The sequence below is a fragment of the Megachile rotundata genome, chromosome 16, assembly GCF_050947335.1.
Source record: "Megachile rotundata isolate GNS110a chromosome 16, iyMegRotu1, whole genome shotgun sequence".
Lineage (NCBI taxonomy): Eukaryota > Metazoa > Arthropoda > Insecta > Hymenoptera > Megachilidae > Megachile > Megachile rotundata.
Window position 1 is genome coordinate 11,760,073 of NC_134998.1, and position 24,182 is coordinate 11,784,254.

Genomic DNA, 24,182 nt, shown 5'->3' on the forward strand with positions numbered 1-24,182 from the left:
CTGTGACGTCCACCTGAACTACATACAATCACCTAAAGCTATTTAAATCTATGATCGCCCATCTAAATCTATGATGTCCTATGATGATCATTTAACTCTGATGGCTATTTAAGTCTATGGCGATCACCTGAACCTGTATTATACCTGATTCTCTAAGCCTGTGTTGACCGTTTAAGCCTATGATGATCATATAAACCTCTGATCACCATTTGATGCTATGATGACCAAGTGCATCCATATTGATCCATAAACGTTCCTTGCCAACATATAACTATGTTTTGCGTTCAATAGTATAAACTAACAATGGAGAACCACTGGTCAAACGAGTACATAATAAAACAAAGCACCCAGGATTATTCAGAAAAGAGCCTTTGAGTCCAATATTCGGTAACCAGCTGTAAACAGAATAACAAGGGTTCCCTGATCGATGGATCCAGTAATGTAACTAGATCTTACGCCACTGTCTATACACTTTCTTCCGTCTACATTGGTAGAAACTGCACGCGAAAGACGGTATATACTCGTGTTCGTGAATGTTTGTCCGTGTCCTCGTAGTACAGAGCCGCTCTATGTACACGACTTAGCTCAAGGAGTTTGCTAGCGTTCCTGCTTGCATTTGCCTAACCGCGTTAACGGATCCTGATCCAAATATCAGACACCGCAGCTAAAAGAACACCGAGACGAGGCTTCCTCAACGAGATCGTGCCAAGAACTGCAACTACCTTTTGTCTAAACGAAGCTCCGAGAGTTTTACATATCTTATTATATATGTGACACGTACAGTCGGTGGCGGAAGTCTCTTGGGACTATGTGGTGGCGCTGGGATTTTAGGCGACTGCTGGAGGGTTATGACGACTGTTAGGGTTGTGTTGGCGATTTTTGGGAATTAGAGGAATTTTCGAGTTGAGGTGGGTTGGAACACGGGCCGGGTTGGAATATGGGGTGTGTTTGAAGTACTTGGGAATAGGTAGGCAGTTTGGGAACTTGAAGACTTAGGTACCTGAAATTTGAAAGTAATAAGTATGTTAACTGATTCTTTATTTTTGTTACAGATGAGCGGAAAACGAACTAGGAGTTTCAAGTGCGCGGTTCACCATCGTGACCGTGAGGTTTGCTCGGAAAACGATTTTCACCTCCTCATACATGAGCCTCCCCTGTTTCGCAGGTACGTTCATAATCATTTATTACTTTAACTATCTTATCTGAATTATCTGGAAATTGTTACCGTTATCAACAGCACCTTAACAAACTTCCTGATTACTGACACCCTAAAAAGAAATGAACCGGTCGACTAAATTTCTCATTCATTCATTCTCACGTCTCCGACAAAGTAATAAAAAAAAATGCTGCAAGTTAGACAGCTAATTTTCGACGAGATAAAAAGTTGATAGCCAATAAAAGCAGGGGAAGTAAAAAGTACGTGGTATTATGATATTAAGGATAAAGTTATCTGTCGACGATGCCGGCAAATGAAAATGGTAAAAAGGACGGGCCGGGTAGAGCAGAGGAAAGTAGGTGAAACGATGGAAACGCACAAAAGAGAAGGTTCATTTTATTATTCCGTTGAAATATTCGACGGCACCGACGACGAGGACCTTCTTACAGTATTTCTGTTCTGCATTTTATGTTTCGCATCGTTACCCATGCGAGGGAACCTCGAGAAAGTTCCTCGCGTACACTCGGATGCAACGTGGGCCTTCTTTCAAGAAACACACATTTTGACAATTTTTTAAGTTTTTAAATTTGTGGATTATCAATTTTTATATTTTCGTATTTTGTAAATTTACAAATTTTTTAATTCAATTACTGGAAAATTGGGAAATTTCCCTATGCAGAAATCCCTAGACACGAAAGTCCCTAGATTCCTATACTCGCAGTCGAATGCAAGGCAAGCGTCCTTTCAGGGATATTTTCAATTTTCAGATTTCACATTTTTTTAATTGGCAAAATTAATAAATTTCGAAATTTCCTTATACAGAAATCCCTAGATACAAAAGTCCCTAGATTCCTATACTCGTAGTTCGATGCAACGCAAGCATCCTTTCAGAAATATTTTGAGATTTCACATTTTTTTAATTGGCAAATTTCCAAATTCCCCCATAACCCCCAAAAATCCCTAGATTCCTACACTCATAGATTTGCAAGTCCCAAAGGGCCCAAAGCTTAAAATAAATCCAAAGCTTTCCCAAAATTCCAAAATTTCCAAAAATCAATAAGTGAAATGTCCCTATGTCAGATAATATATTTTGCTATAAGGCAGAAAAATTTTTCCCCTGACTGTACATCATGCGACACGTGAAACACCAACGTCTTTCGGCATCCTATTGGTCCTTCGCACACGACGTTTCTTTTTCGTCGTCTCCGACTAACCTAACCTCTTTCGTTCTACTCGGTACAGCAAGCAAATGTGTTTCCAGTCATTGCTTATAGACACGATTTCCTAGTCAGTCGAAATTTCTTCGTGGTTAGTCGCAGTTGCGAGTCGCTTAACGTTTCCCTGTGGTTTTGCATTTCAAAGGGGAATAAATTACTCATGGAGAAAAGAATGTTGCTCGAAAAAGTAAACTGTTTGACGTTCTTCTGTAGTGGGTATTGTTAGGGAGTTGTCTTTGGCAATATAACGCGAGTCAACTGTATCAACTCACCAATATCCACCACCTCTTCAATTCTTCATGAAGAACAGAATGTCGCTCTAAAAAGTAAACTGTCTATCCTAATCTCCTTCTAAAGTGTCAATTGTTAGACCTCCACGGCAATATAACGCGAGAGAACTGTACAAACTCACTTTAACCTCAAATATCGGTCTGATGTCAGTTATAAAATTCTAAAAAGTAGAAAGAGCAGAATTTGAAGTTAATTTCTTTTATGGATATTCAAAGCTTTCAGTCCCCCATTTTCCGATCAGATACGTGGACAAAAGATCTCCAACATAAAGCACCATCTATTATGTTTCACACGCTATCCGACACGTTCTACTTATTCATTGTTCGGTCATTAGGATTATTACATAAATGAGCTTCAGATTATCGAATACCTGATCTAACAGGATAAAAGCCTTTTCATCGGCAATAGGGTGTCAATTGAATGCCAGGTAAGCACCTCGGACTTGTATTGTGTATTATACTCCAGCTATTAACTGTATCTCAACTTTTGTATGCGAGACTGTACTAGAATTTCATTTCAGTGAAATTCAATTTAGAATTAAATTCATATGAGTCACATATTAATATAAATGTAATTAGTATTGATTAATATATGATACTCAGTTGATAATGACAATGAGTCAAATAACGAACAGGAACGATTTTCATATATCGCATTTTCGTCAACTCTTCATATATCGCCACATATGCACATTACAGTATGTTTCACATTATTAAGAGCAGAAGCTCACTTGAATAGAAGCACCGCTTGATGTATTAAAAGTATTGTGTAAGTTGTATACTAAGTATTCTATAAGCGCTCGTTATATGGCCGAAAGCGTGTTTCGAGAAGTTGCGTCCGTATCGATTCCCCAAACCGCGCGCACGTTCTCATGACAAATCACCTTGCATCGTCCTGAAGGAGATCTCGCGTTGGCGCGAATCCGGTTCGTCTGATTGCTGCCGGCAGACGAATCGCCGGCAATAAACCACGCTTAGTTTTCTGGTGTCAGAACTAGTCGGGGTCTCCGGGGTGCCGTGCAGCCACTTTTACACCTTTTCTCGAGTCACCGCGAAAATTTGCATGGTCCCCATGAACGACGAGAGGGGCGTCGAGGCGTCGAGCCGCGGAACAGGAGCGACGAGAAAAAGAGGGGCGCAAAGCAGGAGGGGGAACGGCACGAGACTTAAGGGCTCTACTCGCGTCGAATTCCAAGCGTGCTCACGCTACCTGCCTGGAATATAGTCTCGTCATATTTCCGTCCGGGCACCCTCTCCCGTTTCTCCGCTCTTTCATCTCCTCTCTCTTCTGCCCGCTTGACGCCCGAGCGATATTTTATTTGCAAAGAGCCCGCCTGCAGGTTGCCACTGCTTCTTATCTTGTGTGCACAGGAATGTCTCCTTGGTAGCGAGATTTCATGCTATCGAAAGAAAACAGGGGAACAAGGAGAAACCTACTGATACCTTGTTACATTTTTATCTTCGATTCGAAACTTTTCTCTATTTTTAACCGACTTCCTAAATGCATATTCTGTTACGTCCACTCTACTGTACTAACAGAATGTACACTAACATCGTTCAAATACTACAAGCAAACGATCGTACGAATAGTACAAGAGACCGATACAAACAAAAAAGTACGAAAATAGTAAACAGCAAATAGTCCAAACGAGTTATACAAACAATAGAAAAAAAAATAACGCAGATACACTTCGCGCGCCACAAGATGGCATCTGGTCGTATGCGGCACTGTTCAAAGAGAAACACGTTTCCGATTTACGTATACTTTCGACAACGATAGCATACAGCTCTCCATATCGATCAGATCAAAAACTATGCACCTACTATTCACAGCTGGAAAGAAGGCACATGGCTCTAATTAGTCCGAAAAAACTATCGATTTAAAAATTTTTGTTAAAATTTAATTAGTACGGCAATAAAGAGTTAGACAAAGTGCAGTAAAATTAATCGGTCTATGAGAATTTTTATTTGTCCCCGTCTCGGCGTATTCGGTTTTGTTCGACGAGTCTCCCGTTCGTCAGAGCGCGTGTTTGACCGGCTCCTTTTAACGAAGAAAAATAAAACTTCAAACAGTTTTAATGGAATTTTGAATGAATGCTCTCCTTTATAACGCACAGTGCCTCTCGATGTCTTCAGAGAAATTTAGTAGTTTAATGCCTTCGGGGACAGAATAGCAAAGTTCCGGGCACACTTCTCGTCAACGACTGGCCGGCTTAATCGGCTGAAATTTTTCACGACGCTTTCAGTTCACTGTTTGTTCGGGAATTTTCATACTTTCCTACCCTTCAAAAGTTTATTGACAAACTTAAAAATAAATTTTCCACATAATTTGATATAACCTCATGCGCAGTCGCCGGAGGGACCTAACCTCACTTAACGAATTTCTAATTTAACTTGCTTTCTCTAGTTATTATACTTTTATGGTGTTTCTAAAAACTTTCAAACTGCAGACGTACACATTGTTTTCACTTTTTATTATTTTTGATTTATTAATTTTTGTAATTTGCAAAATAAATCGAAGTAATTTATTCGAATAAAAGATACGGCTTTTTTCCCCCAAATTTTCGCGCCCCGGTTTCTGTAATCGCACCATTCTTTGCATCTTTTCGTCTCTTTATTACCCCTATTTTTGTCTCGCCCTTTTCCCAGTCATTCTTCCACTCATTCACCGACTCGCACTCATCGTGCTTTCATTTTTCTTTGTTTCTCTTTCCCATCTTCGTGCCGACGATACGATGAATTATTTATGAACGGCACCCAGAAACAAGTCGAATCGATCACGCCCGAAGGACCCGGCGCCTTCCTCGTGTTTGATACATATCCTCGCCTATTAATCTCATCAACTTACTCACGGAAGAAAAAAAATTAACCCTTTCGTTGCGGTGTAGTCGTAAATACGGCACTTCATTAATTTTCCTGCTAAATCGTTTTAGATACAGATACATTACTTTCTTCGCGTTATTTCGCATTATTTATTCTGTACACCACAAGTCTTCGTATCTTTAATTTTCACGTTATACAAACTAAGGAACGTCAGAATTATGGATGATATAGTACACGTACAGTAGACTCTCGTTATATTGCCACGAAACATTAAATGCATAAGATTTTTGCAGAGCATAGAATTTTTCAAAGTAGAGCCATCTCGAAAATAATAAAATATATAGGTTACAGTAGACGTACAGTAGACTCTCGTTATATTGCCACGAAACATTACAAGCATAAAATTTTTGCAGTGTATAGAATTTTTCAAAGTAGAGCCATCTCAAGAATAATAAAATATAGAGAATAATAAAATATATACAGTATACGTACAGTAGACTCTCGTTATATTGCCACGAAACATTACAAGCATAAAATTTTTGCAGAGCATAAAAATTTGCAAACTGGAGCCATCTCGAGAATAATAAAATATATAGGTTATAGTAGACGTACAGTAGACTCTCGTTATATTGCCACGAAACATTACAAGCATAAAATTTTTGCAGAGCATAAAAATTTGCAAACTGGAGCCATCTCGAGAATAATAAAATATAGAGAATAATAAAATATATAGGTTACAGTAGACGTACAGTAGACTCTCGTTATATTGCCTCCAAACATTACACGCATAAAATTTTTGCATATAGAATTTTTCAAAGTAGAGCCATCTCGAGAATAATAAAATACAGAGGCATAAAAAAGAAACAGTAATAACAATAGAATTAGTTAAAGATGTCCAAGCGTCGTCCAAGAGTTCCTCTAATTATAAAGCATATTCTCGACGGGATTTAATTCCTGGAATTCGTGCCTTATTACGGCAGCGTTTTCTGGAAAAAAATTTTCGCCACTGTCGCAGGAATGAAATCAGTCATATTAACCGAGCGAGCTTAAGTAAAATTTAACGCCGCTGAATCTTTGTTTCGTGGATTATGTTTTATAACGGCCTGACCACGCAGATAGCCTTCATCTTGGAGGGTAAGTAGAAAATGGCGGCGTAGAAAACGCGACGGCACAAACCTCGGAATAAAGGATCTACGTTTAATAGCCGTGTTTCGCGGAGAAATTTTCCGCTTTCTGCACGTACCGGCGAAACTGCGATTAAAAACGTCGCTCGCGTGTGCACGAGCGGAGAAAGGTATAGACGGACAATGAAGATTATGGAACTCGAAACGCTCGGGATCTTTCAATTAGACACGTGAAATTAACGGGAATGAAATAGAAGGCTGGGGTCTAAATATGGGCTGGTTTAAGTATAGTTACGGGATTTTACTTTGGTGGGAAGAAAAAAAATGATTCAGGAAGAAAGATTTTATTTGTTACTGTTAGTCCGCCATCTTGTAGAATTTTATCATTGTCACGACATATTAACACAGTCAGATGTTCAAAATTTATAAAATATTAGTACAAAGTTTATAAAATGTTAGTACAAAATTTTAAATAGATATATTTTAGGACACAATATTTGTTGAGTAACTTTTGAAGTGACCTTGAATACAGGAGACATGCGCAGTACTTAACTGTACATGATAATTATGCGCACTAATGCTAGTATACTTTATTATAGCATGTGTATTGTATGTACTTTACTGCGCAGGTTTATTACTTTTCGTTATCTACTGCGCATGTGTTTAATATTTAAGATGGCAGTCAGAGTGACTAATGAACATTATAAATAATATTAATATTACAGACAGTTCTAATAATGTTGTACACAATGAAACACTTGAATAAATTACAATATAGTATATTTTATAATACAAAGTTTTATATCTCGTCTATTAATTCTATAAATCCTGTAAAAATTATTTTATGAAACATATCCTATGTTCGATATAAACGAAATACTTTGACGTTCGTTACAATACAGTATTTACACAACGAATTTCTCCGCGAAAATTGAAAAAGCAAGGACTGTCGAAGAATTTTCAGAGGGATAATTATACAAACCACAAATGCAAAAGTTTGCTTTCCCCGCGAACACCGGCAGATTTTTCAGGCTTCTTTTTCACGCTGCTTCCTGCACTTTGTAGAAATAACGAGCCGGTCGATACAAAAGAAGAAAGGGAACTTCAGATGAAATTCCCGGCTCTTTGATACTGTGTTAGCAAAACGGCGAGATTTCTGGTAAAAGAGATCCGCGATGCCTTTGAATTCGCTTCGTTTGATCGTCATTTATTATTCTGCTTATTACCGGCTGCTCGGATGTCTATTTCGATTAAAATGTATTCTTTCGCACCAAAGGACAATGTAACCTTTTTATGCAATTCTAGAAATTTTGGGAAAGGTCAGAATTTGGGGATCAAAGGCTTTCTTAGTTTCACAAATTAAATTTAAAGCTTCAGAGTTTGGGAACCTGGAAATTTAGGTATGTGGACATCTACATAATTTCAGAACATGGAAATTCTAGGATCTGAATGTTTGCAAATTATGGAAAGGGGGGTTTGAAAATCGAGGAATCTTTTTTCAATAATTTGTTTATTCAGGATGTTTGGTACAGTGAATGTATACACATGAACGATGCTGTTGATACAAATATATAGAGAATGCTAAGGTTCTAACTCACTCACTCATCCACAAGGTGTCTCAACTAGACCATCCACATCATACAATGCATACCAGCTGACTTATATAGTAATTTCTATAATATACACATGAAGGATGTTGTGGAAGCAAACCCATCAAGAGTGCTGGTCCTCATTCATCCACAAAATGTCTCAACTAGACCATCCACATTATACAATGCATATCAGCTGGCTTGTAAAGCAACTGTATATAAAGGATGCTGTTGATGCAAAACTATTTAGAGTGCTGGTCCTTCATTCATCCACAAAGTGTCTCAACTAGCTCAGACATATCATAGAATGCATAACAGCTGACTTATATAGTAATTTCTATAGTATACACATGAAGGATGTTGTGGAAGCAAACGCATCAAGAGTGCTGGTCCTTCATTCATCCACAAAATGTCTCAACTAGACCATCCACATCATACAATGCATATCAGCTGGCTTGTACAGCAACTGTATATGAAGGATGCTGTTGATGCAAACCTATTTAGAGTGCTGGTCCTTCGTTCATCCACAAAGTGTCTCAACTACCTCAGACATAGCATACAATGCATAACAGCTGACTTATATAGTAATTTCTATAGTATACACATGAAGGATGTTGTGGAAGCAAACGCATCTAGAGTGCTGGTCCTTCATTCATCCACAAAGTGTCTCAACTAGACCATCCACATCATAGAATGCATAACAGCTGACTTATATAGTAATTTCTATAGTATACACATGAAGGATGCTGTTGAAGCAAACGCATCTAGAGTGCTAGTCCTCACTCATCCACAAAGTGTCTCATCTAGCTCATCCATATCATACAATGCATAACAGCTGACTTGTATAATAATCTATCTCGTATACACACGAAGGATGCTATTGAAGCAAACCCATCGAAACCCATCCACAAAATGTCTCAATCAGCTCATATCATAAAATGCACACCAGCTGTCTTGTAATTTGTACAGTATACACATACCGTTGAACCCATCGAAAGTGCCTGACCCCATCCACAAAATGTCTCAACCATCTCACCCTACAATACATAACAGCTGAACACTTTGTATAGTAACAGTATACACACGAAGGATGCTGTTAACGCAAACCCATCGAAAGTGCTAAAGTCCGTATCTCTCCTAGCAGTTTCTCTCTCCTTCTCCCTGCTTGTGTCTCGAAATACAAATCCGACGAAACTCGACCCAGTCACGTAGCGTCGAATCCCGAAGTTAATAAAGGACATAAAGGAGCCGTTGTAAACTACTGGCTCGTGAAAAACACTTAGGTGCACACCAGTCGGCGGGCATTAAGCCCGGCCCGCACCTGGTCAGACCCGGGAGGACCACCTTCGCCAAACAGAGCGAGAAAATTGCGACGAGCACGTTTTCGCAGGTACTGCTCCCGACGATTCTTCAACAGATGTGCCGCAGAACCTGTCGGTACCTGCGAGCTTTTCGCGCAAAAATCACATTCATCGTTCGGAGGACCCGTTATATTTTTATTCGAGGGAAATTGACTGCAAGATGTTCAGTTTCGTGGTGGGCAATTAACGGATGCAGAGGCAATTGAGGTTTTGGGGGACGGGATTTAAGGCACGTGGATTTAGGGGACGAGGAAGTGCGAGATTCGGAACAGGGTTGTTTGAAGATGTGAGATTTAGTTTTTTACAACAAATTTTATTAGCAAAGTGTGGTAAATATTTTGGGGGGACATTGTTAGGGGAAGATATGATTTGAGTTATTTTTTTTTTTGCACATTTTTATTGTTGCAAGATTGATTATTGAAAGGGTTGAAATTTGATTGTTGTAGAATTTGTTATGCGAAGGAAATTTTTAGGTTTGAGAATTTGGAGACATTTGACTAAATAGAAACCTAACTTAAAAATTAGATTTTTAATGATTTATACCAATTTTTCAAACTAAGTATAAAGACACTAATTTTGATAAAATTGTTAATTTAACAGAAATAATTATTCTAAATTTCAAGTTCCTGGTAAAACTAATTTAAAAATGATTTACCTTGGCGATGACAGCCACACCTGTCATTCTGGGACTTTATCAGAAAATGAATATATTTTTAACAACAGTACAGTATACTGTGATAAAACGTGATTATTTTGTGACAATATAAAATTTAGTTGATTAAAATTTAATCTGCAATATTCAACCCCTAACAGGACAAACATTTCCCAAGAAAATAAATTTGTTTTTATGTAAAATAAATTACTAATAATTTAATTTATTTGAAATGAAGGGTTAATAATTAAATTCACTGAACATGAAATGTTAATAATTAAATTCATTCAAAATAAATCACTACCAATCACATTTATTTAAAATGAATGGTTAATAATTAAATTATTTCGATTACAAACTTCAATGTCACAAGTTTAAATTATTTTTCTGAACTGCACGAAATCTTCAGGAAATTTGATTTATTATTTATGAACAACCTTTGTATTTTAGAATTTAAAAAATTGAAATTAAATTAAATGAAAAATTCGTAGAATTACAAAAATTACACAATCATCGAGAATTGCAAATAAAAAAAGCAGTACCGAAACAATAAAATTAAACGACCGTTTTATATCAAGCGATTAATAGCACCAGTTGAATTTATTTGTAAAATTCAGCAAAGTGACGGAAACATTGATGTTAAATTGCTCGTTCGATCGCTCGAGTTTAACAATGGACGATCGATGTTTGTTAATGAATCGCAAATATAAAACGACGAACGAAAATTTACGCGTAGGCCGTACGGAATTTATATTCTGTTCATACGTTCTTTTAACATACTTGATAAACGGAGTATCGATAAGTGACAGCGGTAAGACACTTTTATTTTCAATTTCGTTGTAAATATTTATCACTTCACATAGTTTAATTTTTATAGAATTTTATTGAATATGTATACTGTAATTTATTATTTTCTGTATCATATTTTTTACTGTGTTAAATATTGTTTAATACTTTGCAACATGCTAAATATTGCTTAATACAAGTATTCATTATTTTAACATATTATATTTTTTCATGAATTCCGTTTTAAACTTGTCAATAAATTTTGAACAAACTTGATATGTCAACACAAAATCTTTTTAAACAAACTTTAAAATCCGGTCTATTTATTTAAACATAATAAATCAAGTCGATCACAAAATCAACTAAAAACAAAGCTATGATAAATCTCAACTACCATTACCCTACGGCACTCAGCGCAACAGTCAAAAATTGTCGTCCAATGCCCCACCAAATTTAATTCAAATCCGCACACAGTCCCTCAACCACAATGTCAAGCATCACACCTTGACTCACAAACCTCAAGAAAATTCGTAGCACTTGACACAAACGCACATAAAACAGATCACTTTAATACTAGAAAATCGTACAGCACAGTATCGAGAAAATATCAGAGTAGAAGAACGACAACACGCACTGCCAGACGTCCGGCGAGAGAGTGCTGTAAAACCGTCGAGTGTAGTCTGTTCCTGTGGTGCGGTAGTGCATCTCGTCCTCCGATTGGGTCCCGCTCACCCCCCACGATAACCAGCCTCTCGACGGGGCCAATCAGCGCGCCCGTTGCCCCTCCACTCGGCTAGACCGCGTGTGCACCCACGCAGGGTGGCTCGTGGCTCGGTAGTCACTCAGTCAGTCACTCAGTAGGCCTGCGGTGCGCTATGAGGTGGGATCTGTGAACAAACAAACCGCGAGTTTTTATTTACAGCCCGTTGTTGCGGGATTTATCTCGTGGAACGGCCATATATCGGGTACGTTTGGTGTCCGCACGGCTCGAATCCTCGCCACTGCACGCACGCGGGCTAGGCCTCGGACAAAATCCCCCGTCGCGATACATTTCACGTATGGTCTCGCGTGTCCTCTGCCATCTCGTCGCGCGCGAGCTACGTTTCCATCGATCGTGACCGGCGCCCCGTTGTTTTGTGCACGCGACGCCGCTCCTTCAAAGTGCGCGCTACCAAGGTGATCGTGATACCGCACAAAACAATGTGCGTGACAGCCACGCCGCTTAGCGCGACCAAAATACTAAAGGATAGTGCGAGATACCCGGCCAGAACTAGCATCGCGACCAGTGTACAGGTGCAAGGATTAACGGGAGCGAACAATGCCGGAGATGCGGACAGGCCGCAACACACGTCGATCATGTAAATAACAATACATTATATCTATGACGAATTCTAGAAACATTTCGACCACGTGGTCGACGCGGTCATAGTCCTATGCTTTTCAGATCATTACTGAAAAATCTCATTGAACGTTTAGGTTTATAGCTATGATCGGTTAGGACGGTTGTGTCCCTTTGTTGTGGTGTTTTTCTTGAAGTCTGAACTGATTTTTATTGAAGTTTCTAATGTATTTAATAATTCATGTTTTATCCTATATTTTTAGTTTTGAATTTCGCGCTCTTTTTAGGGCGGTAGTTTTAACGCATTTGACGCTTTCTGAACATGTGTGTGAATATCTTACTGTCATTATTATACCATTTTGTACCATAGCTCTTTTTTATTGTTACTAGAATAATCTGCTTTGACCTATTATACAAAGTTAAAAATTTTCAGATACAAAATTCCTAACTTAACCCTAATTAAGTTTCATCTAAAAAATTTTTGACAATAAAAACTTCAGGAATGTGTCAATAATGTTTGAAAATTCCCCCATATTTGACTTGTAAATGGTCAATATTCAAGGTTAGAATTGCATTCCTTGACCTGAAAACAAATTGGACATCAATTTTTATGAACGATTAAAAACCGTGTTATGGCAATGAACCGAGATCTCATGGAGTACAATGCATTCTTTTATATGATGTGAAACGGCGAAACAATTGCAGAATAGAGATATTCAGATGTTTTCGTGGATAATGACAGTGTGAAGAAATCCATGAAATGTAGAATATTTAATGCGGGATATCTCCATTGATAAAACTGAATTTTTATGTGGAATTACGTGCTCTTTGAGAACTACATCCGAGAAAATTATGGGGACATAAATAATTTATGATTAATTAGCAGAACTAGATGCTTATGACAATTGTAATTGTACATGTTACTATTTGCAATTGTTCTCATTACAAACTTACTATTTATAAATGTACTATTTTACAAATTTACAACTTTACAAATTTAATATTGAAGAGATGGAATATTCTGAATATAAGGTAGCGTGAACCTAACCTCACCTGGCTAGACCTAACCTAATTTCATTTAAACTAAACTAGACCTAACCTAACTTCATTTAATCTAAGCTAGACCTAACCTAACTTCATTTAATCTAAGCTAGACCTAACCTAACTTCATTTAATCTAAGCTAGACCTAACCTAATTTCATTTAATCTAAGCTAGACCTAACCTAACTTCATTTAATCTAAGATAGACCTAACCTAATTTCATTTAATCTAAACTAGACCTAACTTAACTTCATCTAATCTAAGCTAGACCTAACTTAACTTCATCTAATCTAAGCTAGACCTAACCTAACTTCATCTAATTTAAGCTAGACTTAACCTAACTTCATCTAATCTAAACTAGACCTAACCTAAATCTAGTTTAAACTTAATCTAATTCCAATTACCAAGTATAACCTTATCTATGCAATATACATAGAGTAATTAAGCTTCCAAGTAATATATTAATATTTCATAACCTAATCTAACTTAATCTAACTTAGCTGTAATTTCATTTGATTCATCTTAGAATCCTTGAACCACCACCAAAAATTTGAATAAACCTTCCTCAAAAATTTCAGTATAATATTATTTATCGCCACTCCATTGTGGCCGTCGCCATTCTTGTAAATCACACAATCACCAACTTCATTGCTGACAGAAAGGTTACCGTTATTTCCAACATTTCTAACGACATGCTTGCGTAATAAATTTCTCGATAAAACGTGCGAAATATGCTTTGAAGATATTCTGACATTGAAATGATCAACAGGGTACACGCATCGACGAAACGTTTTTGAATAGGGAGAGAGAGGACAGCTTCTGAAATTCTCTCAGCTGGCTATGTTTCAACGCATTCGATCTGTCGGCACCATCTGTCGAACGAGAAACGAGCTTTTTTTTTCCTCGAAGACTAGGAAAATCGAGACGGTATACGAAAAGGCGACTCCATTTTTTTTTTCTTTGGGCGTCTGCTTATCTTCCTGCCGCCCTTTATACCCTTACAATTATCGCGTTAAAAAAATATCAATCAACGTATATTAACCGGAATTTATTTACGTATTTAATTTGTTTTTGAAAGAATCAGAAAATTGCTTAAATTTTGTTGGAGATAAAGCAAGAGAACTAGGTATGAAAAATAGTAGGAGCAACTGTTTCTGTTGCATTAAAATCATATTTTATTAAAACCTGTAGAAGTATCTAATAATATATATTAATATATGCATACAAATGTATATAATAATTAGTATAAATACAGTTCTAATTATTTACTCTGCAAGTGTTGTTCAAATGAAAGTATTTATCAAGACAGATGTGGAAGAGTGATTTTAATGTTTAAATTCCGCGGGTCGTACAGCGCATGCGCGAAGGACAAGGCGCGTAAATACACTGCGCATGCGCAATGCACTCTACCTTACTCTACTAACATTTCTCTACTATTTTTAACAAATGTTAGATCTGTGGTAATGAAAATCGACTTACGGCAACTTCTTACTGTACACAGAAGTTGAAAACAATCTTTATTTCAAGAAATATGGTGATTTTGTTGTACAAAAACATTAAATTAGTGTTTCTCATAGATCATATCCATTGAAAGACCATTTATATTGATCAGTTGTGAACAAACTCAAATTTTTGTCATTGTTAATAATTATTGGTAACTAAAATTTACTTCTGTCGTCAACAATGGTCGCCAACTATCAAAAACAATTTTAGTTACTCACAAAAAATTGTTTACAAATGTAACAATTAAAAATTGATATCTTAACAATGTTATTTGCAAAAGTCCAGAACAACTGTATCATTCGAGTCAAAATGACTTCCATTTACAAAATATTCTTTTCAATTATTCGATAAATTCTAGCCGATAAATTGCATTTAGGTTAGGTGTTACCCGGTTTCCGCGTAGCGTCAGTATATCGTCCCATTAGGTTCGTGTTAATGCAAACTCATCCTATAAAGTGAACCCCGGCCATCATCCCTTGTGCCTCTGGTGACGATGAAAATCGCCTTAGCATTGTTTACCTCCGCCATTCAGTTTTTCGTCCGCCGTTGCCAGCAGTGCCATGAAACGACTTTGTTTTCCTTACGGCTTTATTCGCCGAGAGCCCGACGAATAAATGAAAAATTAAATTTTCGAACCACCACGGATTAAATGGTCGCCGATAAGTTTCCGCTGCCGTATTTTCCAGCCGCGCCTGAATTCCCTCCTGTCGTGCCTTCCTTTTGCCTCGCTTTTTTATACCAGATATCTAACCTCCAATTCTAACGCCAGGAATTAACGTTGATCGCGGTAAAAAACATTTGAATGAAATTTTTTTTGGAAATATCTTTTGGGTGCATTCTGGGAAGTTCAAGTTTTTTATTGGGGCGTTGGAGATGGGGGTGAGAGGTGACAGTGATATGAATTTCATTTTTTTATATTTATTTTAGTTATTTACTGTTTTTATTGGAAATTGTATATTTGTTATAATTTGTACTTTTTGTTATGAACACTACTTTTTATTATTAACTGTGCTGTTTTTTATGAGCTGAATTTTTGCAAACTTTTTACAAACTGTATTTTTTATAAATTTTTAAATATTTATAGTTAATTGTACTGTTATTATATACAATATTTGTTATGAACATTACTTTTTATTATTAACTGTACTGTTTTTTATGAGCTGAATTTTTGCAAACTTTTTACAAACTGTATTTTTTATAAATTTTTAAATATTTATAATTAATTGTACTGTTATTGTATACATCACTTTTGTAATACAAACCATACTTTTTTCTTATAAATTCTACTTTCTGTATTGTTAATATAAATTCTTCCTCTGGTCTTCTTACTTAAACTAAAAGTTTCAATTTCAAAATTTCAAAACCAATCTTTGCAAATAAACCAGCAAAATATTCAAATAAAAAAGCAAGCCCTAAATAACTTCTTAAATACCCAGCTTATTTGTTCGTTGTTGAAAGAAGTTAACTCTGTCATTAAGAGGTTAAACATGTAAGCAAAATTCCTACAAGGAATAAATATTCTTTTATGTCCCACTCGTTGCAACAATGCGACGGGAAATTTGCATGAAATCGTTCGTTAGATAGTCAAAATTATTACACGGTAGAAATCCATAGCAAAAGTTCTCACGAGAGCTGTGTAATCTCGTTTTCTTTTCGTAAGATGCAGAACGAGAGAAAGCAGTCAGTCAACGACGTTCGTTATAATCCCATTGTCCCTGCTGTCGTTCCACGGAAAAATAAACAGAGTCAAAACCATCGTCGGACGGCCATTTGCACGAAGGATTCACCTATTTAGTCGGAATTGAAACGAAAACATACGAGTGGCAAAAAAGTGGCGCCATGTTATTTCGCTCCTTTACCGATTAGTGTACATACTCTTTTTTAATTGATATTTTGCTTCAAACACCTTTCAATGAATTCTACTATTTTTACCTTTATTATTTAGCTTGATAATCAAATACTTGTAATTCAAGGTAAAATATATTTTTTTGTAATTTTTCAAATTTAGGAATTTTAAGATTAAAATACAATTTTTGTATTTAAATAAATTTGAATAAATTTTAAAGTGTGATGAATTAATGTTTAGAATATATTTAATATTTGATGAAAAATACAGGAGGCAAGATTCTGAAATTTTATTTAAACGAAACGTTATTGATTTGTTATGTAAGAGTCGTTAAAAGTATTACACATTCACAGCCACTATTGATTGTTTTGCACGAGGACGATAAAGGTGAATTTTATTTTCGTCCGATTTACGAGCTAGATAGATAATAGCAATTTACACGTAGTTTTTATGAAAGTTAACTGGAATAGATGCAAGCCGATATTTGAAAACGGGAACGATGTTAATATTTTATTCCCTTCGTATTTGGAAAATTTTGTTGTTTTAATTTTTGAGAGACGAGGGAGTTTTATATATAATTAGGTTGAATTAACTTTGAACACAAAATTTAATTATTTAATTAATATAAATGTAGGTCACGTGGATTGAAAAGGGCAATTACATTTCTCATGAAGTTAAATAAAAGAAATTTATAAAGTTCCTTAAATAAAGATTTCCAATAAAAATAATTTTTAACGCAACAATTTTAACACAGTATCTTTGTACTTAGCTCAAATAAATAATAACTTAATGAAGTTTTAAAAGAATTTTTTTAATTTAAATAATTTGTTAGATCTATATTTAAAAAATTGTTTAATTTTTATAGAAATTCTTATTTGAAAATTGTTGAACATATTTTTACAAACAAAGTGTCTTCAGTTAATTTCAAATTTTAGTGCAAAATTATAAAAATAATTTCAGATCTTGATACACGATTTAAGTTAAAAAAATGAATAAACACTGAATTTGCAATTCGGGTCAATTCAATGCGAACACAGCACATTACTCTTCGTATATTTATATAATAAATTGTGTTATAATTGGAACAAAAGAACATCGTTCCCGTGAGAATAACATGTACGCAATATTTGCTTCTAGATACGTGCACATCAAAGCTATACGTCAATTATCCGGAAATGATTGACATAAACAATAACTGTACTAATTAATTGCTTGTTCGTAGATAATGAAACACCTAATAATGAACAAACTGAATTAAACATTAACGTACCCTCCAGTATCAATTACGCTACACATTAGTGTAATTGGTGTTATCAAGGAAGCGAGATTAATAATCCTGTTAGTATTAAAACACTAATCATCTTGAAGAACTATGATACAGAACTGTATTGCCTTAATATTAACTACCTTCAGTTAATTGCACTTGCTTTGTACATCGTATATTACGGACAAAGTTAATTTCATAGTGGAGTTATGTTATTCTTGGAAATATTCGTGAGAAGTTTAGATAATGGAGTTTTGAGAGTTTAGGGTTTTGAATTTCGCGCCATTTTCTGACGCAGACGTATTCAACGTCCCAAAGTAATTTCAGTTCTTTCAAAAATTTTGATGATCTTATAAATATATATCTTACAGGTATAAGTATCTGATCAAGTTTGCGAAGTTCAAATTTTCAAATCTTCCCGCCATTTTATGTCACTAAACTCATATCAGATCTCCCGGTGTTAATTCAACCAATAAGTCAATTCCTGTTAAAAATATTTATAATACATAAATCTAATCAAGTTTAGAGAGTTTAAGTTTTTAAATTTCGCGCCATCTTACAAATATCTTATAGATAGTATCTGATGAAGTTCATGAAGTTTAAATTTTCAAATCTTCGCGCCATTTTGTGTCACTAAACTCATATCAGATCTCCCGGTGTTAATTCAACCAATAAGTCAATTCCTGTTAAAAATATTTATAATACATAAATCTAATCAAGTTTAGAGAGTTTAAGTTTTTGAATTTCTCGCCATCTTACAAATATCTTATAGATAGTATTTGATGAACTTCACGGAGTTCAAATTTTCAAATCTTCGCGCCATTTTGTGTCACTAAAATCATATCAGATCTCCCGGTGTTAATTCAACCAATAAGTCAATTTCTATGAAGAATGTTTATGAAATATAAATCTAAAGAAGTTCATAGAGTTTAAATTTTTAAACGTTCGCGCCATTTGTGTAGCGCAAATCGCATCGGACGCGCCAGTGTCATTTAATACAGACTACAATAACCTAATCGATTTTACGAGCTAGTTCCAAGTATCATGGTGTATTTACGATAATATTGCTAGGGAATGATAGAGTTGTTGACAGCCATTAGACACTAATAATCTATTACGTTTATGCGCGTCGATTTGTCGTTTACCGACCGATCCATTTCGCATCGGACAATACGTTATTATCGGCACAACATGCAAAACATGTCAGAAATTATTGCGGTGACCTAAATCTACCGGTAAATCATCGACGTTTCGGTCGGTATAAAATCCAGTAGACCCGCGCATTGCGGCACTCGTAAATAATTACGTCGAATTTCGACAAAACATTCACGACTCTCCGTAGTAATAATAATAATAAATTCATGGAGGTTTACCAGCTCACCAAATTGTTTATATTACTTCATTGGATAGCACATCACTTTTCTATGTCGGTTTCTGCTTTCGACCGTTCTTGTCTCGCTATATTGCCACGCGTTTTATTGCAGTAAGATGCATACCGGGTAGGATACTTTATAAATTGTCATGTGTTAGATAACCACAGGTTAGATCGCTACATGTTAGATTTCCACGTGCTCAATTATCAAGCGTTCAATTATCAAGTGTTCAATTACCAGGCGTTCAATTATCAAGCGTTCAGTTACCACGCGCTTGAAGTTTAAAAATTTGTAAGCTTACCAGGATGTGTACATTTGAGGATTTTGAGATTTAAAGATTGAAGAAGATAAAATTTGAAAATTTGTAAATTCGGAAAATCATTTAATTTTTATAAAATGAAAAATTCAAAAAACTTGAGCACACAAGAATATAAGAACACAAAGAACTTGGAAACCGAAGAATCAAAAGCAGGAAAATTTAGGAAATAATGATGGAAATGGTATATCCGCATCGTGCAGGAAATTTGATCGTTACAGTTGCAGATTCGTAGTTGCATTCTCGATGATCGTGTCGAATTAATCTGGCTAATAATTTGGCTCGTTAAGTTATCCGGCTCTCCTCGTACCAGCCAATTCGGCCAGGCCGATCGTTCAGCCTCTCGTATTTAATTATCTATTCCAACAGGCAACACGCGAGTAGCGGCGATAAAACAGCTAATGCCGCTCGCGCGGTAAACAAGTAATGCATCGTTCAACACTTTTCATCTTCGATATCTCCGTGGTGCTGCAATCGTCGTTAACGTAATAACGATAAAGCCGATGGAGCAGCTGCGAACTTCGATACCGTAAAATATATCCCCGGCTACGGATTTCTAGCCATGGGAAATCCTTTCGAACGTTCAGCGATAGAATAGATCAACTTACGCTCGATTAATTATTGATCGACCTATCAGACGTGGGCGATATTTAGAGGGAGATGATACAGCGATACGTGCTGCTAAATAGATGGTCGATGTGGCGATATAGGGAAAGAAATTGTGCTTAGACGTTTTTTAGTAATGGTTTATTCTGTATTGTATTTTGGAAGGTTCACGAAAGCTGGTTTGAATTTTTAGAATATTGATGTGGTGGAAATTTTGGGGATTTGGTACTTTAATTTGATACTTTGGTAACTTGAAACATTGGTAATTTGATATTTTGTAACTTGAGACATAGATAGTTTGATATTTTGTAACTTGATACTTTGGTGACTTGATGCTTTAGTAACGAGATAAATTGGTAACTTGATAATTTTGTAACTTGAGACATTGGTAATTTGATACTTTGTAACTTGATGCTTTAGTAACGTGATAAATTGGTAACTTGATCATTTTGGAACTTGAGACATTGGTAATTTGATACCTTCGTAACTTGATACATTGGTAATTTGACACTTTGTGACTTGATAATTTTGTAACTTAATACTTCTGTAATTTGATACCTTCATAACTCGATACATTGGTAACTTCATACTTTGTGACTTGATAATCTTATAACATAATACTACTGCAATTTGATATCTTCGTAACTCGATACATTGGCAGCTTGATACTTTGTACCTTGATTATTATGTAACTTGATACTTCTGTAATTTTGATACCTTCATAACTCGATACATTGGTAACTTGATACTTTGTGACTTGATAATCTTATAACATAATACTTCTGCAATTTGATATCTTCGTAACTCGATACATTGACAGCTTGATACTTTGTGACTTGATAATCTTATAACATAATACTTCTGCAATTTGATATCTTCATAACTTTATACATTGCCAACTTGATACTTTGTAACTCGATAATCTTGTAACATAATACTACTGCAATTTGATATCTTCGTAACTTGATACATTGGCAGCTTCATACTTTGTAACTTAATACTTTTGTATCTCGATATTTTTGTACCTTTTTAACTTGGTAACCTATTAACTTTCATAACCCAAAAAGTCCAGACAAAAACACAATTTCCACATCACATTATTTACTTTCGAAACCTCTGTGTCTTAATTACTCCAATTGAATTCTTGTACGGTAATCTTCCGGAAATTTCATTTCATATATCCTTTGGTACAGCTATTATTTAATACAAATACCATTGCGAATGTAAACTAATTTGCTTTGCAGCATTTCGAAACTCCATGATATAATGGAGGATTACATAACTTGCTAAATAATTATATCAGCACACATTAAAGCATGCTTGCCCGAAAATTTTCAACCCCCGGGGATTACCTTGCATTTTACAAATTGTTTGTCTCTATTTTCGATACACAGCAATTATCGTGTAATCCATTAAGTGGAAACAAGTTTGCAGCGCGATTAGCGCTAGTACTCAATCGAATTTCACTTGATCGTTTCAAAATGCGTTCTCGTTATTAGTTTCAAATTCGCGACCATCACTTTCGTTATTTTACAATTTTCCGTTACATCGAAATTAAACAATACAGAGAAAAAACAGAGATTCCCGATTGCAAATGTTTTTTCGCACAGTCTATAACGCTGATAAATTGTGAAAACATTCGATATCTTTTTTTTTGAATTTGTATGAATGACTGGCAGTGATAGAACAAATATATTGTCGGACTTAATTAAGTTACACTAAAATGGATGAATCGATGGATCCCCTGTGATATTCCATTGACGTGTACCATCAGTTTCGTGTTCCGATTAATATCGGTATCCTCCGAAAGATATTGAAATACAACTTTGTTTTTATGTTTGCCTAAAATATCGTATTTCTTCACCGACGTAACAAATATTTCACAATATCAGAGTTTATTCTGTACATTTCTCGTAAGTTTAATTGGAAGTTTCCTACAAAAAATTTCCCCAGACATTCATGGCACATAAAGACATTTTACAATTATTCCTAACTTTTGAGATTCGTGAATTGATTTTTAAATACCGTAGAAGTTTACAGTTTGAGACCTCCATAACTTTTAACATAAATAACTTAAACATATAACTTGTATTTGCGCGGGAAACCGAAGTCACGTGGCGACGATAGCGCCCCCAGCGCGGCAAATTCAAACTCGTCCACTTTCAAATCCTGAAAAGTCAATTATCTGCCGCGAGGCTCTCGTCACATTTTCCCCGAGTGTTCGCCATACACAGGACAACTCGTGGACGATAGTCGGTCAAGAATTGCAGCGAAGCGTAACCGAAAAAGCTCTCGGTCGAGGCTTTTCGAGCGACAAACCTAGTTGACGCAAAACTGGGAGTGAGCGGGTAGAGGACAAGCTGCCACCTAACAAGTGACAATTACCGGCGCTAACGAGCGTCGGGACGCCGGCAGAGCGTGCTTCCTACTCGCAGTACGCCTCGACGTTTCGAGCCCCGAACGCTAGCTAACCGACAGGACAGCTTTGCACGGCCTTTCCCGATGGACGCAGCGTCTACAAGAGGGTGTTTCTGACTGCTGTACTGGCAGCTTATACCGAGTCGAAGGTCCAAGCTGTCGACCAACGTCGAGTGGACCTACTCGACGGTTATTCTCACGGTTCACCCCTCACCCTCGCCTTTCAATTGCGTCTTTATAGCTTGTGATTTCGCTGATCACGGAGAAATACGGCTTTGTTGCTTGTCCTTCGATCGTGCTCTGTATCGATAATACAGTCCATTCGTGTTTTTAGCCTACTTCGTTCCGTCGTTATCGCGGTATTACAGCTGGCTTGCATTTTTGGGGGCTTTTGTCTTTAATCGGTGTCGGCAAATGGCGGTAATTGTAATTACTTTTTGGTAGAAATATACTGGTCGTATCAGGGACGGTAGTATGGTACGTTGAAGGGAGTGGGGGTACATCGGGTAGCTTCGTGTTCCTTCGGCGTTCGTCGGTTGATCAACGTGGCGGACAGTGCAGGACAGACTGTCTACGCTATTTTTATCCATTTTGAAACATTCTCGATATTTATACTAGCAGTATTTTTACATATATTCGTATACACATACACTGCATATATGTACATATATACAAACACTACATCATCGGGTAGCTTCGTGTTCCTTCGGCGTTCGTCGGCCGATCAACATGGCGGACAGTGCTGGACAGACTGTCTACGCTATTTTTATCCATCTTGAAACATTCTCGATATTTATACCAGCAATATTTTTACATATATTCGTATAACATACACTGCATATATGTACATATATACAAACACTACATATATGTATATACACATACACTACATATATTTATACACACATACACTACATATATGTAGTATAATATACATAGCTGTACACAAACACTGCACATAGACATTGACAGCAATTCACATAAAAATACATAGCCTAAGAATTTAATAATATCACATATCATTAAATATAAAAAAATATTCCCTACAAAATAAAATATAAATTTGCACGTCCACATATGAACATATGATATGTATAAACTATCGCCCATGATTTGTATAAAATACTGTAAATTTTTTTTAAAGACTTTTGTTATAATTGCAATACGAACAATACAGAATTATTTTCACCTGTCCCATGTAAACTCTTCTATGAATGTCTATATTCGCCGGTATAATTGCGCTTGATTAGTCATAGAACAGAATAGTTGTCCATGTTTCAACACAGTATGGGCGAGGTTTGCTCGGACAAGCGCGACCGGTGACCACGATGCTTGAATCATTTTGACTTGCTCACCATGTTCGAATAACCGAGCGCAACTGGCGGTGAGGGTGGTTAAACCGACACAGACCAACCGATGATGTACGATCCTATGGCAAACTACGCATAGACTATACATCTGTTTGTCTATCTAATCAC

At 36.2% G+C, this 24,182-nt stretch overlaps 1 protein-coding gene across 1 annotated transcript in view; it reads left to right on the forward strand.

Moving 5' to 3' along the window:
* stet (stem cell tumor) overlaps positions 1 to 24,182 on the forward strand; it is a 319,583-nt gene that overhangs the window by 215,206 nt on the left and 80,195 nt on the right. Inside the window, exon 5 of the mRNA XM_012289938.2 lies at positions 1,053 to 1,165. Within this exon, the coding sequence (XP_012145328.2) occupies positions 1,053 to 1,165 (113 nt within the window). The remainder of the gene's footprint in view (positions 1 to 1,052; positions 1,166 to 24,182) is intronic.